The sequence below is a fragment of the Furipterus horrens genome, unplaced genomic scaffold, assembly GCF_987537825.1.
Source record: "Furipterus horrens unplaced genomic scaffold, mFurHor1.1.pri manual_scaffold_15, whole genome shotgun sequence".
NCBI classification, from domain to species: domain Eukaryota; kingdom Metazoa; phylum Chordata; class Mammalia; order Chiroptera; family Furipteridae; genus Furipterus; species Furipterus horrens.
This window is the reverse complement of record NW_028327185.1, coordinates 23,562,354-23,579,132: the sequence shown is the minus strand read 5'-3', so window position 1 is coordinate 23,579,132 and position 16,779 is coordinate 23,562,354. Positions and strand designations below refer to the sequence as shown.

The following is a 16,779-nucleotide window of genomic DNA, read 5'->3' as shown; positions in this document are numbered from 1 at the left end:
CCAAAGCAATCTATAGATTCAATGCAATACCTATCAAAATATCAATGGTATTTTTTTATAGAACTAAACCAAATATTCCAGAAATTTATATGTAACCACAAAAGACCCCAAATAGTCATAGCAACCTTGAGAAAGAAGAATAGAGTGGGAGGTATCACAAAACCTGATATCAAACTATACTATAAAGTCACTATAATCAAAACAGCCTGGTATTGGCATAAAAACAGACACATAGATCAATGTAATGGAGAGCCCAGAAATAAACCCATACCTATATATGGTTGCGTAATATATGACAAAGGAGGCAAGAAGATATAATGGGGTAAAGACAGTTTATTCAATAAATGACATTGGGAAAATTGGGCATATCCATGCAAAAACTGGAACCAGACCACCTTCTGACACCACATACAAGAATAAATTAAAAATGGATTAAAGACTTAAATGTAAGACTTCAAACCATAAAACTCCTATAAGAAAACACAGTAAACTCTCTGACATTACTCTTAGTAATATTTTTTTCTGATACATCTCCTTGGGCAAGGGGAAAGAAAAAGAAACAAATGACACTACATCAAACTAAAAAGTTTTGCACAGCAAAGGAAACCATCAATGAAATGAAGACAACCTACTGACTAGGAGATGTTCACTAGTGATACATCTGATAAGGGTTGAATACCCAAAATGTATAAAGAACTCATACAGCTCAACATCAAAATAAGAAACAATTCAATTAAAAAATGGGCAGAGGAGCTCCAAAGAGGACATACGGATGGCTAATGGACATATGAAAAGATACCCAATGTCACTAATCATCAGAGAAATGCAAATTAAAACCACAATGATACCACCTCGCACCTGTCAGAATGTCTATCATCAACAAATCAACAAACAACAAGTGCTGGCCAGGATGTGGAGAAAAGGGGATCCTTGTGCACTGCTGGTGGGAACACAGACTGGTGCAGCCACTGTGGAAAACAGTATGGAGTTTCCTCAAAAAATTATAAATGGAACTGCCTTATGAGCCAGCAATTCCACTTTTGGGTAGATATCTGAAGAAACCTGAAACACCAATCAGAAAGAATATATGCACCCCTGAGCTCATTGCAGTGTTATTTATAATAGCCAAGATAAAGAAGCAACTCAAGTGCCCATCAATAGACAAGTAGAAAAAGAATATGAAATATGAAATAGCACTTGGCCATAAAAAATGATGAAATGTTAACATTTGCAAAAGCATGGATGGACCTAGAGGGTGTTATGGTAAGTTAAGTAAGTCAGACAGAGAAAGACAAATACTATATATTCTCACTTATATATGGAATCTAAAGAGCAGAATAAAAGAACTAAAACAGAAACAGGGACAGAGATACAGAAAACAGACTGAAGGTTGCCAGAGGCAGAGGGGAGGGAGGGTGGAGGACCGAGTGGAAAAGGTGAAGGGATGAAGAAGCACAAATTGACAGTTACAGAATAGTCACTGGGTTGTACAGTAAACCATAAGGAATACAGTCAATAATATCGTAATAACTAAGTATGGTATCAGGCAGGAATAGGAAATATTGGGGGAAACGCTCTCTAAAGTACGTGATTATCTAACCACTCTGCTGTACACCTGAAAGTACTACAAATAAATACTGAATGTCAACTGTCATTGAAAAAAAAAAACCTAATGAAAATGGGGGTTGTTAGACCACACTGTCAAAGTGAATCGAGGCCCTGTGGCCTTTGATGCGTCGCTTTGAGGACAGTGGCCTGCACAGCACAGAGCTGTGAAAAGCCAGCAGCTGAGATGCGGCTGACATCTCGCACTGCGTTTTCTTGCTTAAAAGGAACACAGGTACAAGGCCCCTCCCCTCACACCCTGCCCACGACTTCCTCACCCACCGGCACCGCACACCGAGGCAGGCGTGCGAAACGGCGAAACAGTCCTTTTTGTTTGGTGACAAGTGAAAACCGCGCACCTGCTTTCTGCTCTGCGCCGCTAAAGGATAACTGCACACCTCACTCCGACTGCGGAGCACGCGCATCTTTCCTTCTGACCAGCGCGGCGCGAACTCACCGTGAGCATGTCGTCACACTTCATGTCGGGCGTGTCACCGTCCTCGCTTTTATTGTAGAACTTCCGGAAGAAGTTGAACGCCACGACAGTGTAGAGGTACACGACCACAGCCAACAAGCCGACGGTCAACACAAGCTGGAAAGTGATGGCACGTCGAACACGTGTTAGAAACAAGAGACACGTGACATCCGTGGGGGGGCGGCAGGGCGGCTCAGCTCAGACCTGGACTCGCGCAGGTGAACGGGCCCAGATGCGGAGCCTCTGCCATCACCTGCAGGGAACTGCACGTGTGTAGCGAGGCGTCAGGCTATTTTATGTAAAACTTGGCTACTCAGTTGCCTAATAAATGCTTACCATAGCTGGAATATGAATAAACTCTGATTTAATTTCCTATCTAAACTGATATTAATAAGCAGCTTAAAATGTTCATTTTTCTATCATCTATGTGACAGCAGATACTGCATTAAGTTCTTTCTTTTTATTATAAGTTCTATTCCCTTTATATAATTTATATTCCTAATTAAAATTATATTGTTTATTTTATGATAGTAAGATGGATTATAAATTACTTTTTCTTTTAATCATATCCTAAAACTAAATAAAAATGTGAATTACTTCTAACATCTGGAAACACACACTCTTGATAATGTGTAATATAAATATTAAAAAATAAGACTGAGAAGTCTTGCTTTGTTAGCATAAAGCAATAATCAAAGTGAAAGACACTTTAATAGCTGATAACCAACAGTATTATGCAGACCAATTTTTTTTCACTGGGTAATTAAATGTCACAGTTTAAAAGGTCTCCTTTAAACTCTATGTAATCTTTATTTAATTCCACACTATAGTTTTATATAATATGTACATGTTAAAAACGTGGCTTTCACCAAGTTGGTGAAAATGTATTTATGGTTATATCACAGAAATTCTAAACACAGTGAAATGCATGATTTTTAGATCTACTTCTGCAGATAGCAACATGTTCTATGTCCCCGACTGTACTGACATTTACTGAGACTTAAAAATCACTTCATAATTATCTGGATAAAGCAGATTGTCTCAATGAGGGCTTAAGTCACTTCTATAAATTAAGGCCAAAGCCCCTGTAAAGTTTCTGTATGTTTACCTATAAGGACTATTAAGTTTTATATATTTCTGCAAAAGAAGAATTGATTCTTCAAAAAGTAAAGCAGTAGTCACAACAAAAGTTTAGAAATTAATTTTAACTAATGCCAGCATTTTTCGGTGAATTACACCATAGAGTCAGCATCTCTAGTTCTTCAAATACACTGGAGCTCAAGACCAATTTCCTGACCAATGCATCAGCATGGCACACTTTTTGTCCCCGGCACCATGTGCCACGCATGTCATACTCAGATTCAGAAACTAAAGTAACAGGTACAAGAACAGTGTGCTGCAATTTAGGAAACTAACGATCCTGATAATGTGGATTTAGTGTGGCTATAGTACAAGATTTTTGGAGGCGCACTGATTTAAAAATATGCTGGATTATATGATTCTGGAAAAGAAGGATTCAGTTCATTTACATAACATAGAATGTGTTACCTCCCAACAGACGTGATAATTGGATAATGAATCAAATGCATGCTTCCAAAATAAGTTATTTAATAATAAACGTTTTAACATTACACTTGGGTTTCATTCGAACATTAGTTGATTTTCTGGAACTAAGCCAGTTCTCCTCTAAGTAGTATGACCTTGTCCCGTTTGAAACATTACTGTTTTTTTGTCCAGTTTAAAAGTGGAGAAAAGGTCACATGAGTATGCAGTTTTAATTAGTTTAATTAAATTAGGAATGTAGCATTCAAGTTCCCGCACTAACACAACCAGTGCATTGGGACGCGGCAGCACATTTGGGTCCCCACATTGTCACAAGGAGCAAATACCTGATTAGGAGGAAAGCAACTTCTCTTGAGAGCTTCCTATGTGCCAGGGCCTGAATTAAGACCTCCACATTTGTGTTTTTATTTAATTTTCAGAAAAACCTTGTAAGGTAGGACTCTTATTGTATTCATGTCACACAATGAGGGAGCTGAGATTTCAAAACGTTAAATAATGTATGCAGAGTCACACTGAAGTCAGTCACCGAGACCTGAATGCAGGTCCAGGTGACTCTCAAACTACCAATCCTCATGGTTTATAAGAGAAACAGTGCAGAGCCTCTGTTCCAAAAAACCTTAAAAATACACGTCATCATTATCATGCAGTCTGGTTTTATTTTTGTTGGTGTTTTTGCTGCCTTCCAGGTTTTGCAGGAGAAAAAAAAAGAGAAAGTCTCACCTGTTTGCCGTTGTGGGTTACTGATGACAGGATGGTTCTCAAAGTCTTGAACCCCATGGCAATGTCGAGAAGGTGAGCGGCAAAGAAGAAGTTGTTGTAGTGTCCAAGGACGGACATGGTCATGTACCAGGCCAGGTACAGGAAGGACTGTGGAGAGAACGCGGGCGCAGCCACGTCAGAAAACAGAACCCGGGACAGCGCCAAAGCCACTCGGACATCGTTCTGCAGCAGTCACGCCCTTTACTGCAGGCTCTCAGACTATACACACATGTACGGAGTTCTAATTATGTAATCAGGCTCCCTTTTACTCAGGGAATTGCTTTCACTATTAGAGAAGAAACTAGGTGCAAGACGCTTCAGTAACAGGTGACAGTTTTCTGAGGTCCTCGGGTTCATGGCGGGTGGGGATAAAGCAGGAGAGTTTGGGGGTGTCACCAGTCCTCAGGAGAATGTAACTCATGTTCATTATAAAAGTCAATGCTAAAATTAAAGTGAGATTTGAAGACGAAGTGAGCTGTGCGAGGGAGAAAGCAGTGGGCAGGGCAGCAGTGGGTGGAGCAGCAGTGGCCCGGGGTCCCTTCCTGCTCGGGGTGTGAGAGGCCAGTAAGGGATCCGACAGGGTCGTGAGAAGACGGGCTGACGTCTGACAGTAAAAAGTGCTGGTTGACCTATTAAGTCAAATCTCACACTTCCTTCCAGTGACTTCCCACAGCCAGCAAATGTGGGCAAACAACGGATGGTACCGATTATTCAAACTAAAAATTCTAAGAATCAAAAATGTAACGCTGCAGAGCGAGCCTGGACAGGGGAATGACAAGTGACTTTTTCACTGTATTTGGATACGTACTTGGGCCCTATTTTATTTCATAGGCTCTGAGACTCTTTGATAAATGGAGGATCAACACAATAACTTAATTATTTAATTTGGGAGAAACTAAAATGTATCGCAATTAATGTTTTTTAAATTTGTTATGTTTTTAGAACTTTTTTTTAACATCTACAAAACGTGATGTATGCCATTGCCCACTAAAACCTAAATGAAAATACACATAAATGTGCATCTCAGTTTTATTCTTGTGTAAATATATCTTTGTTTTCATCTTTTCTTTATTGAAAGAAGAGGAAGGAGAGAAGGGCAGGTCAGTCATGTATTTCTGCGGGTCTTTCCCAGTGAGGCTCTCTATTAACCGAACTGACTTTGAATAACTGCAGTGAGTAACATCCTCCCATCTGCAGAAGCCTGGCAGCAGCCTCAGTAATCAGAGTGCCTGTGCTTTGCGGAAACGAGGCACTTTGCAGGAACGAGGGGCTTACGTTGTCAGTGAAAACGACTCCGAGTTTCCACATTTGATACTTCACGTCGATGGAGTTCAGTCTGGAATGACAAAGAAGGAGAATCTGTAGAAACACACATGAAGCAGACTCCTGACCCTCCGTGAGGAAACGGTACCACCCCAGGACATTGGTTCTATCCCAGGCCCAGGGGCAGAGCGAAGGCTCCCCAGACAATGTGTGCCCAAGTTTGGGGTGCTCTGTTAGAGGGCTCTCCGAACACAAACAAAACAAAACATCATCACCTCCATCTTCTATTAAGAAAAGTCCTTTCTTTTTCACCTTTTATTTTCCTACATAAAATACAAGGTCAACTCATGCTGTATGTGACATACCTGGAAACTGTCCTACCCTAGCTAATGTGTGCATCCCAAGTTTGCTCACTAACTTGCATTATACATTTGTAACTACGTTCCAACAGAATAATTTTTACTTCAACTAATAAAAACTTGCACAAACATCCACAGCTACTTTACAACTATACTGATTTCGCCAGTGAAAGGGCCTTTTCATTTTGGTTTTGTTCCCTTTTGTTTTCAGAAACTTTGCCTTCTCTACCCAAGAAGGAACTGATCTTTCCCCTTGTCCCTACAGCACTTTGCAGACCCTTCCCTTCACTAGGTCCCCTGCAGTTACCGAGCTCCTGGTGTGTGTGTGTGTGTGTGTGTGTGTGTGTGTGTGTGTGTGTGTGTGTGTGTGTGTGTGTGTGTGTGTGTGTGTATTTCTGCCTCTCTCCCTAATCATCATCGAGCTCCCCAGTACAAAGCACATCAATTCACACACTGAAAATCTTAATAAATATGTGAAATGAATAAATCTTAACCTAATTATTCATGATCTTTGCAGATTAAAATGCACACATATTAAAACATACTTTTTAACTTTCATTTTTTTTAGAACTTGCCACACTGATTTATGGGCTAGATATTATAATACCTTTGTTAGCCTTCCCAATATTCCAGGTAATAAATAGAATAGATGATAAAATAGACTATAAAATTAGTATTATTTTCTAAAGGGCTTCTCTAGATGGATTTAGTCTTCAATGACTTCTTTAATCACTTATTTTAATTAGGCTAATTAAATTATAAGTGCTAGAATAGCATTTATAGGACACTTTTCCCCCAATAGTTAAGGTTTAACTTACTTTAGTCTAAGATTTTCTATCGTAAGAAGAGTAAATTGTCATTGAACTATAATTAACATTATTATTAAATAACATGTTTTAAAGTTCCATGAATATTTACCATGGGTTTTAGTATAAGAATAACTTTTCTTAAGTGAAACAGGAAGAAGTGATAAAAAATTAATAGGGCAATCAGTCTATTCTCCATGAAAGCAAACTAAAACCAAAGAAAGGCATACATCAGGATGTCTCAATTCCCTGAGGTAGATTTGTGCTTTAATTTAAAAATTATTCTTATGATCAACTATTGTCCGTCCCTATCATACATTACGGTGACAAATTTGCCCTCAACCTCACCAAGCAGCACATTGCAGTGGTGCACAGTGATGCTGTGACATGGGGGTGGCAGGGGGGCTGTTTGAGTGGGAATGGGGTGGCTAGGCTGGGCCGTCAGGGTAGGGCTGTCCCTGGGCCACCAGGCGGGGTCCAAGGAAAGCTATTGGCCAGAAGCTGAGGAGTTTTGCTAGATGGTTTTGAAAAGATATGAGCTCCCCCTCTTACTCAATGAAGACAGAAAATACAAATCATGCCAGCTCTCTAGCTGCTGCAGCCCTTCCATCTGCAGGAGGAGAGCTGGCCACCTGTTCAGATGCATACACATCAAGCCCTAACTATTCGGTTCATAAATGAATGTGTGCACAAGTAGGTACAGGAATCTTCCCGTATCCTATCATTCACATTAAGAAAATATTCATATGGAACCAGATAATCTTCTAAAACTTGATCTTTCTAAATATTTTTATAAGAGAAGAGTACATGTAAATATTGTCCTGGCAATGTACATCATTTCCTAGATCTTTATGCTTCTAATTTTATTATCTATATTTAAAGGTATTAATAAATGTCACATTAATTTCTTGGTACTCTGCTAGGAGTCAAACTTGCAAACATTTACTGTGTAAAACAGTGGAAAATTCCACTAATTTAGAACTATTTGTTCACAGTAAAAATCAATCTAAGCTTCCCTTTGATTTTTTTTTCATACTTATATTCTAGAGTCACAAGTGTGGCTATGGAAAACACATACTTCAGTAAACTATTTAATTCTTTGCTGCTTATTAGGGATCTACATGCTAGTAGAAAGCCCTACCCACTCCTGCCACAGTCCTTGTTTTTGACGATGTTCTAATACAGAGGCCTCAATTCCCGAGGACTGTCATCTGTTTCACCTTATAGACAGTGATGGATTTTAAGTGCCACACTTGTTTTCTTAAAGTATCCAAGAAATATTCTCGATCTAAATTCAATTCTGTCAGATATTTGCCTATCTAACTACTGCACATTATTTTAATGACCCAAGGAGCTCTAACAACTTTCCAGAATAATAAAAAATATATGACCAATGAGATAGGTCAGCCAAAACACTTTTTTTAATGCTAGCTAAAATACTTATCTACAACAAAATAATATTGCTCTATAGAACCTTAAATATCTCTTCTTCCAAAGTAATCATTGCATTCCTAACTGACTGAGACCATAAACACATAGATAAGAAAGGCTCACGTGGTTTTTAAGGAAAGGTAACTATGACGATTTTTCTAAATTGTTAAATGGTTATAAAATTATATTTTTTAAAGCATGTAAAAGCTTTACATTTATTCCAGTTGCTTAAATTTGCTATACACACACACACACACACACACACACACAAGGTCTGTCCAAAGAATGCCCAGCCACTGTTAATATACTGAGAATGTTTTACATGACATCGATGTAACCTGGCAGCCAAAGAGAGTGGACTGGAACGTGCATGTGTGAACAATGACGACTTCACTGTACTAGTCAGTGGAGGCAGTAGATGCCATTGAGTGGACATGTGTACTTTGTGGCCATCGCATTCAAAGTGACTGAGCAAGTAGAGCAATAAATCTGCATCAAATTTCATGTTAAGCTTGAACATTCCTCCATGGAAACTATTAGGGATTCAGGAGGCTGCAGCTATGGGCAACTGGTGATTGGCAGCTTCATACTGACATCATGTCTTGGCAAAACATCAAATCACCCAAGTGACTCAGCTACCCAACAGCCCAGATTTGGTGTCCTGCGACTTCTGCCTTTTCCCAAAACTAAAATAACCTTTGAAAGGGAAGAGGTTTCAGACCATTGATGAGACTCAGAAATATTTGACACGGCAGCTGATGGTGACTGGGAGAACTGTGTGGGGTCCCAAGGTGCCTGCTTTGAAAGGGACTGAGGCATCATTGTCTTATGTTCAATGTTTCTTGTACCTTGTATCTTCCTCAATAAATGTCTTTGTTTTTCATAGTACATGGCTGGATACCTTCTGGACAGACCATATATATATGGTGTGTGTGTGTGTGTGTGTGTGTGTGTGTGTGTGTATGTGTGTGTAAATCAACCTCAGGTGAATTCAACTTAACTGGTTGACATCTTTCTATCTTATCATATTATTTCATGCGAGCACTATTTTAAAAGTACCTAATTTTCAAGTAAACTTTCCAAATAATAACACAGCAGTATAGTATTTCTGATATACAAAGTCTTTGCTATTTAAGTAAAATATAATCATAATTAAATAAAATGAACTTTGGACATTTCTATTAAAAGGGCTATATAGCTCCCTTTTTAAAAACTTATTAAAATTAACTTCATTTCAAACATGAAGTATTAGAAAATATAGTTGTATATTGCACTTTTGAATATGTTTTACTTTGACTTAAACGGCATTTAAGGATAGAAAAGGCAAATTAAATTACATATTTTTTTTTTGCTTTATGTAAATAACAAAAGAGGAATCTTCAAAAATCAATAGAAAAGAATCCAGTCATCTCATAGCTCAAAATAGCCAGAGGTACCAGTGGCTTTATGTCCACCCTGTGTGTCCTTGGCCTCTCTGTTCCTCTGACACTGAGGAGGAACCCAGGCTCCTGCAAGGTCAGGCTGCACGAACATCTCTCCTTTCTTCCCGGGACAGAGCAGGGCAACACTCACACGGCCGCCAGGGAGCTGTCTTTCTTCGGCTTCTTCTTCTCCCGGGCGTCACTGAAGTCCAGAGCCGCTTTGTCCATGCCGAGCAGCTCGCTGATTCTGTCCCTGCCGTAAAACTCTCCATATTTATCCATAACCTAGGAGGCAGAAAGGAAAAAAAAAAGGCTCCGTCATTAAAAAACCGCATCGATGTCTGTGCATACAAACACCTACTTATTTTTAGTTACTATATATTTGTCTTATGTTGAGGTCCACTTAAAAATCTAGTGTATGGCTGTCGATCCTGAGGAAGAATATACCTACTAAGAAGGGCTCCCGGTGGCTAACTGGGCTCAAATTTAAAAAGCAGAGCCTAGCAGCCATTTCTGCACAGGGGCCTCTCGCAAAAGCCGCACTCCAGGGAGAAAGAGGCCTGCAGCTGCCTCTGCCCTGAGCTGCCTGCCTGCACTGGGCTCCTGCCTCCTGAGCCGGCCGGTACAGAGCAGCTCCTGGAACCCTCTTTCAGCCAATAGAACAGATTTTCCCTCTCTAACTGGAGCTGTGAAGCTGTATCCCCATCTGTTTCTTCTCCAGCCAATCAGAATGGCTCTATTGTGACCAATCAGGACAGGGTCCATTAGACCAATCAAACTGGGAGGATTTGGAGCCCTCATTTGCATGGGCATGGACCAATCGGGGACCAGGGGTGGAGACTTCTGTCTGGGTCGTCAGCCTCCCTGTGGCTCAGGGAGCACAGTTGCCCTTTCCATGAAGACTGGAGACTGTGTTTCCCCAGCCGGAGCTGGAACACCAGCGACGCAACACCGAAGGCACCTCTCCAGAGCAGAGCGGCGCAGCGCTGTCTAGCGGGGGAGGGGCCCAGCCCCAGGGCCGCCTCCAGCCCCAGCCGTGTGCCGCAGCGCTGGGCTAGAGCCCCGCGGAGCTGCTCCACTGCCACGCCGCTCCCAGGACGGAGCTGTTGGCACTCGGCAGGGCTTCCTTGCTCCCCACACCCAGCTGAAGATCCCTGCTGGTGCTGAACTGGTGCCGGCGACCACCCGTTGACATGCGATCGCACTGCTCTGGGTCTGAGCACACTTACCCATTGTAAATAAAACCTGTCTGAGGAACAAGATTTCTAATTCAGGAGAGGAAGGCCTATGAAGACAAGCGGATGGGCTGAAGTAAATGCGCAAAGAAGTGGGAGGAAATGGACTAAAAGAAACATCTGCCAAATTTGTGCTTTGTGCCAGGAACTCTGCTAAAAACTTGGACATGCTTTTCCTCATGTGACTGTCACAGTCTGTGAGTTTTATGTTATTAGCACCTTATTCTGCAGATAAAGAAATGTATCTTATAAAACACAACACCCTCAAGGAGGCTAAGCTTGGGACAAGATGGGGTCAGGAAGCACCGGGCAGAGCCAGACTCCCCGTGTGACCGCCTGCACAGACCTCTGCCTGCCCCTGAGCTGGCTGCTGCAGTAACGGTACCCCTCCCTGGTCTGACCTTCCCCGCACTATCCAGACTCCAGCAGTTCTCCAGTAAATGCTGGACAGGGAACCATGTCACCTTCCTCTGGGCCTCAGTGTAATTCTTATCCAGTGTAGATTCTGTGTGTGTCATTAGAATCCCTTCTTAGCAGCCTCTCATCCTCTCTCCCTCTGTCACGCTTGCCTGTCTTTGCCTGGGTTTTGTGTTTTCATATCAGTTCTTAGACATCCCAGACAACCGTGAAAGTGGGAGGAAACAGGAAAAGTAATAAACAGAGCAGGAGAGAGAATTGGTAGCCAGGAAAGAAGGCACGGAAATACAGAGAACACAAGTGAGAACAAGGGAAAAGGCCAGGGGAGGTAAGATTAGACTGGATGAAAGAAAAATTACATAAATGGAAAGAAATGATTAGCAGAAATAAAAAAATTGGCCTTTCTGCATGTGTACAATCAGATATATGAAAAGAAAACATAAGAAAACAATGGTAGTTAAAAAGTCTATGAGCATAGATTATTTAGGTTACTTAAAACAATGTGTTTGGCATTATTTTTATGGCACTAAACACAGTTGGGCTGATCCCAGGGGATTCTCTGGGGACTGTGTTCACACCCCATTCGCCCGATAACAAACTGGGGACCAGAGCAGGAATGCCATGAACAGCCTGAGCTGCAATTACAATTTATCCATTTTTTGACTCTAAATATATAGTTTCCTTCAGAGAAACTCTTGCTTTCATAATGTAGAAACTTCTATTCTGTTAACTAATGGAAGTAAAATATTCAAATTTTCTATTTAAAATTATTTTTAAATTATTCTTTCAAGGCTGTTGCCTACGTAGTTAGTCAATGTTATTAAAATGATAGATCACAAGGAGATAAAAACTTGCACCAAAATAAAAATCAACAGACATATCGTTTCTTTCATCCAGAAAGTCTTGTTATTAAAATAAAAAGTCAATGTGCTCAATGATGTTCTTGATTCAAACTCCTGGTGCAAGCTCTGTACTTGCCCGCGGGCTGGTTGCCGAAAGTGTGTGGCTACCTGTCACCAACCACCGCAGAAGCAGCCCAGACCTGGTGGAATCAAAGGGGATCCACCTCCCCCTGCCAGGACCTGCGGCCAGCCCCTCTGCCTGGGCCCGCAGGAGCTCAGCAACTCCTGGCACAGGGGTCAGTGGGGTCAGTGTGGCCACTAGAGAGGTTCAAGGGGAGTAGAAGCGTGAAATCAGTGGCTGCAATACTTCACACTGTGCAGGGACTGGTACACACAGCATTTCAGGAAGAAGGTATTTGACACTAAAATCCTGTTGCAGGAAGACCAGAGCTTTGTGCATGGTCCATAGCCGAGCTCTGTCTCAGCATTCTTTTTTTGTAATCCTCACCCCAGGATATGTTTACTGATTTCAGAGAGGGGCGGGCAGCGAGGGAGAAACACTGACGTGAGAGAGAAGCATCAATCGGTTGCCTCCTGTACCAGCTAAGTCGCCTGCCAGGCTGTCTCAGTGTTCCGTCCCCCACCCTCCGATGCAGTCTGCATCAGAAGACTCAAACTTCACAGAAATAAGATCTTTAACGTTTCCATTAAGTAAGTACGATTCAGTTCTTTGTTGCCAGGCAACAACTTCACCTCTTTAGTGTAAAGAGGATCCCGCCCTGGTGATTTATCAGCTGTCAGTGCAGACAGACGGCCTTCGCCTCTGCAGGTGCCCCGAGCCGTCTCAGGGAGAGTGCCCGCCAGTTCCTGGGGCTGTGTGCACTGCGCACTGAGCAGGAGCAGGGGCTGCGGGGTATGGGGTTCTCACGCGCAAGTGCTGAACTTCACCTTCAGACCCACTGCACTCTGAAATGGCACCAACTGGCAGAACGCACACCCCAGGGTCTCATTCTGCATAGGAGCTGCACTGATTCAAATATGAGTTGCACTTAGGGAAAAAAATAACACATTTATTCCTAATAAAATGCTTTACCTTTCTTTTAACAAATTTGTCCCAGTAGTTATTGGGAAATGACCTAGAAGATATAAAAGTATAGAAGTGAAAAAGCATCATTTTAAGAAATGGTAAATAACAATATATTGATTAGAATATACAAAACATTTAACATAATATGAAAACACATTATTCCAGTGATGAAAATTAGAATAAGTTGGTTTCCCATCCATCCTGTCCTATACTTTCTCTACATCATGGGTATATTGAACATTATTTTAAATATTACTATATAAATGCAAGGGTGGGCAAAAATAGGTTTACGGTTATAATACAACTACATAGTACAATAGTTAATAAATACTAATACAAGAATAAACTGTGTTCTGTATTCCCACAACTATAACCCTACTTTTGCCTGCCCTGTATGAGCATGTAACTCACAAAAAGACTCTTGGCTAACCTTTTACTGGAGAAAAACATGAGTACATTAATTAATAAGCCAACTTATTCTGTTTTTTATTTACATACAATGTGTCAATATATAGACATTTTGTCAAGTGTCTTTAAAGAATCTAAAACTCTGCCATTGCTCTCCTATGAAATGAAAAAAAATCTCATTTGCCCCATTTACCCTCAAGAAAACTTGGACCCTGGAACCCAAGCATGATGCTGGCACCCTGACCGATACATACGGAGCTCACTGACAGGGACGGGCCTGATCGGGTTTAGTATTAACAGCTAGGGTTGCTAAACAAAACCCAGAGCCTTTAGAGCCAACATTTACCGTGTTATCCACAAACAAGCCACCCCCATTTGAAAATCCAGAACTTATTAGATATGATAACTTTGTAAAGATAAGCAAAACGAATCACAATAAAAAGATGGTATTTCCCCTTTGAGTACTGTAAACTACTCCAAAAATACTGCATCGCTAACACTTTTAATGATGGAAAATTATACTTTGCAACAGATTTATGCCTGGCACAGGAGCCAGGAGCTGTGATCTGACAAGGCTAAATAATTAGGGCACGGAAAAGCATGTTCCCTGTCTTCTGCTGTACACATCATGGTGCTCAGCTAGTTTTATGCTGGGCTGCTTGACAGCACCAGCTGAAGTTTACAATGTAGATACACTAAAAATGTGAAATTTAATTTCTTTGTCTTTAATGCTACACCTCCTACCTTAATGAGTAGATTTTGCTTCTTTTATGCTTCTGGAGGAGATAACCCTGCACTGCAGGCTCTGAGCCCCAGCCATGTCCTGAGCCCCAGCTGCGCCCTGAGCCCTAGCCGTGCCCTGAGCCCCAGCTGCGCCCTGAGCCCCAGCCCCGCCTTGAGCCCCAGCTGCGCTCTGAGCCCCAGCTGCACCCTGCTCCGAACATTGAGTGATGGAGGCAAAGTTCCCCCAGGGCTGTGGGAACAGACTCAAAGTCCCCTCTGAGTAAGGAATCCGGGACACAGATGGCAAAAACTGATGAGCTCCATCGAGGGGCTGATGGCGCCGGGCCTTTTGATTTTCTTGGCTCAATACATATCCACTAATCACCTCTGCTAAACTTCCAACACAGCCGCAGGAAGCTCCAGTCTAGTCTCTCATGTTTTGAAATCTGTGAGCTCTGCAACATCCCACCTATCCTTTACTCACTGTGTGTTGATTACGAGTCTATCCCACTGGCCTTTAATATCATCTTCCGAAGGCTGTTCTGTGATGTAAAGCCCATCAAATTCCAATTTTCGAGCTACTTCCTTTTCACGCTTAAAAATAACCAGCGGGACCTACATTTGAAAAACACATGTTAAATCAGTTTAACCACTGCCTGTGGTCACTATCATTACAAAACAGCTTTTGGGAAGAAACAATTCCTGTTTTACGCCCAGGAAGGTAAAAATTGGATGGAAATGAATCAGCTATATTTTAGGGAGAAAGAAGCACTAGAAGTTTTGGGAAAAGAAGAGGTAGAAGAGATATTATATATATGCATGTGATTTTACACACGTAGTTCACAGGTAATTATACTAATGAAGTCACTTTTAAATACTAAAGAGAAAAGGATTAGGTCAAAACTGTTTTTCTCTGGTGTATTATAGATACGTACCTATAATTGCAGCAGAAATGAGTGCAGTACAATATAATAATGTTGCTAAGGTTCCAGAATGCATGCTTTTAATAAAATGCTGTTTTATTGGACAACTCTCTTTAATAATCCCTTGCTCAGCATGCCCACATGCTAATTTGAAATAAATTTTAATTTCAACGTCAGGGAAAAATCTTTGTCTGTTTCTCAAGATGTCTCCAGAACATACTGACTCCCTTTTCATACACGCAGACTTTACGCAGGAAAGATGCAGACATTCTGGAAGAATCCCAGAATATCCCCCATCAAACAAGGGGAGAAGAGGGGTGGAGAGGAGCTTCTGAAGAAACGTTACATTCTGGTCTTCTACCGAGGGCCCTGGTTTCTCAGAAGTTCTAGAAGCTGCTCAGCAGAGGCAGGGACAGGGAAGCAGCGTCTCGCTAGGAAAAGATGAGGAGGCGTGCAAAGGAAACGGGCGATCCGCGCGTGCAGACCCCCTTCTGAGTGCCAGTGACCGAGGGACACTGCTCGGGGAGGGCTGGTGGGAGCTGCATCATCTTCCAGGGAAGGGAGACACACTGGGAAGCGTTTCGGCCCAGGGTGGCAGCTGACGCGTCCCCAGTTATCAGCACAGCCACCATGACGGCTAGGTTTGAATGATATATTCCTGTCGTTCCTAACACACAGGGGCACTGCTAGGAAACTCAGTGATGGGGTCGCTTCTGGGGGGTCAAGTTATGGGTGAACAATTAGCGAAGTGGGAAAGAAAGCTACAGGCACACCGCCCAAGGCCGCCCCAGTTCTCGGGGTGGCCCGCAGCCAGTGCCTGCCAGTGTGGAGCCACATGGCCAGGCCCCACTGTCCCAGCCCAGGACAGCCCTGCTGTCACCATGGGTCAGAGCGAGGCCTGTGCCTGCGCCGTGTGTCTGCCCTGTCGCCCCCGTTTCCCTCCGCTGCCTCCCGCCCCCTCCCATTGTCCCACAGGTGCTGATTTTTGTCACAAATAAACTCTGAGCAGGTAAATCCTATCTCAGAGCCTGCTCCCCCCGAAGTCCAGGCGGCAGCAGACACGCGCACACAGGGAGACGCCCGGGGCCCCGTCCTGCTGACTTACCTTCAAGCAGTAGTAGCCGATGATGCAGAAGAAGGCGATGACGGTGTGCAGCACCGCCAGGATGCGCAGGGTGGGCTCCATGTAGCCGCTGCTCTCCTCCAGGACGTAGTGCACGGCGGCCGCGGCGGCGTCGGGCGGGCCGCCCTCGGGGCCGCTGTCGGGGCCGCTGTCCGGGGCGCTCACTCGGGCGTGTTCACTTGCACTGCGAGGGGGGAGCTCCTTTCCTTCAACCACAGAAGAAGTGGACACCTGATTCAAACCATTTAAAGTGCAGTCAGTTCACTCCCGCTCTGATATCGGTGCAGATCAGAAACAACGGAAACGCAGCCTATTCCGCGCAGCCGGATGGGAAGCCCC

At 42.7% G+C, this 16,779-nt stretch overlaps 1 protein-coding gene across 2 annotated transcripts in view; it reads right to left on the bottom strand.

Annotated features, from left to right (window-relative positions):
- The window catches only part of RYR2 (ryanodine receptor 2), a 550,937-nt gene that overhangs the window by 16,193 nt on the left and 517,965 nt on the right, over positions 1-16,779 (bottom strand). For both annotated transcript variants that reach the window (XM_090263510.1, XM_090263509.1), the window contains 7 exons: positions 16,423-16,671; positions 14,879-15,009; positions 13,270-13,312; positions 9,834-9,967; positions 5,678-5,738; positions 4,364-4,510; positions 2,063-2,197 (listed from right to left, as the gene is read on the bottom strand). In XM_090263510.1, coding sequence (XP_090119636.1) covers positions 2,063-2,197; positions 4,364-4,510; positions 5,678-5,738; positions 9,834-9,967; positions 13,270-13,312; positions 14,879-15,009; positions 16,423-16,671 — 900 coding nt within the window. The remainder of the gene's footprint in view (positions 1-2,062; positions 2,198-4,363; positions 4,511-5,677; positions 5,739-9,833; positions 9,968-13,269; positions 13,313-14,878; positions 15,010-16,422; positions 16,672-16,779) is intronic.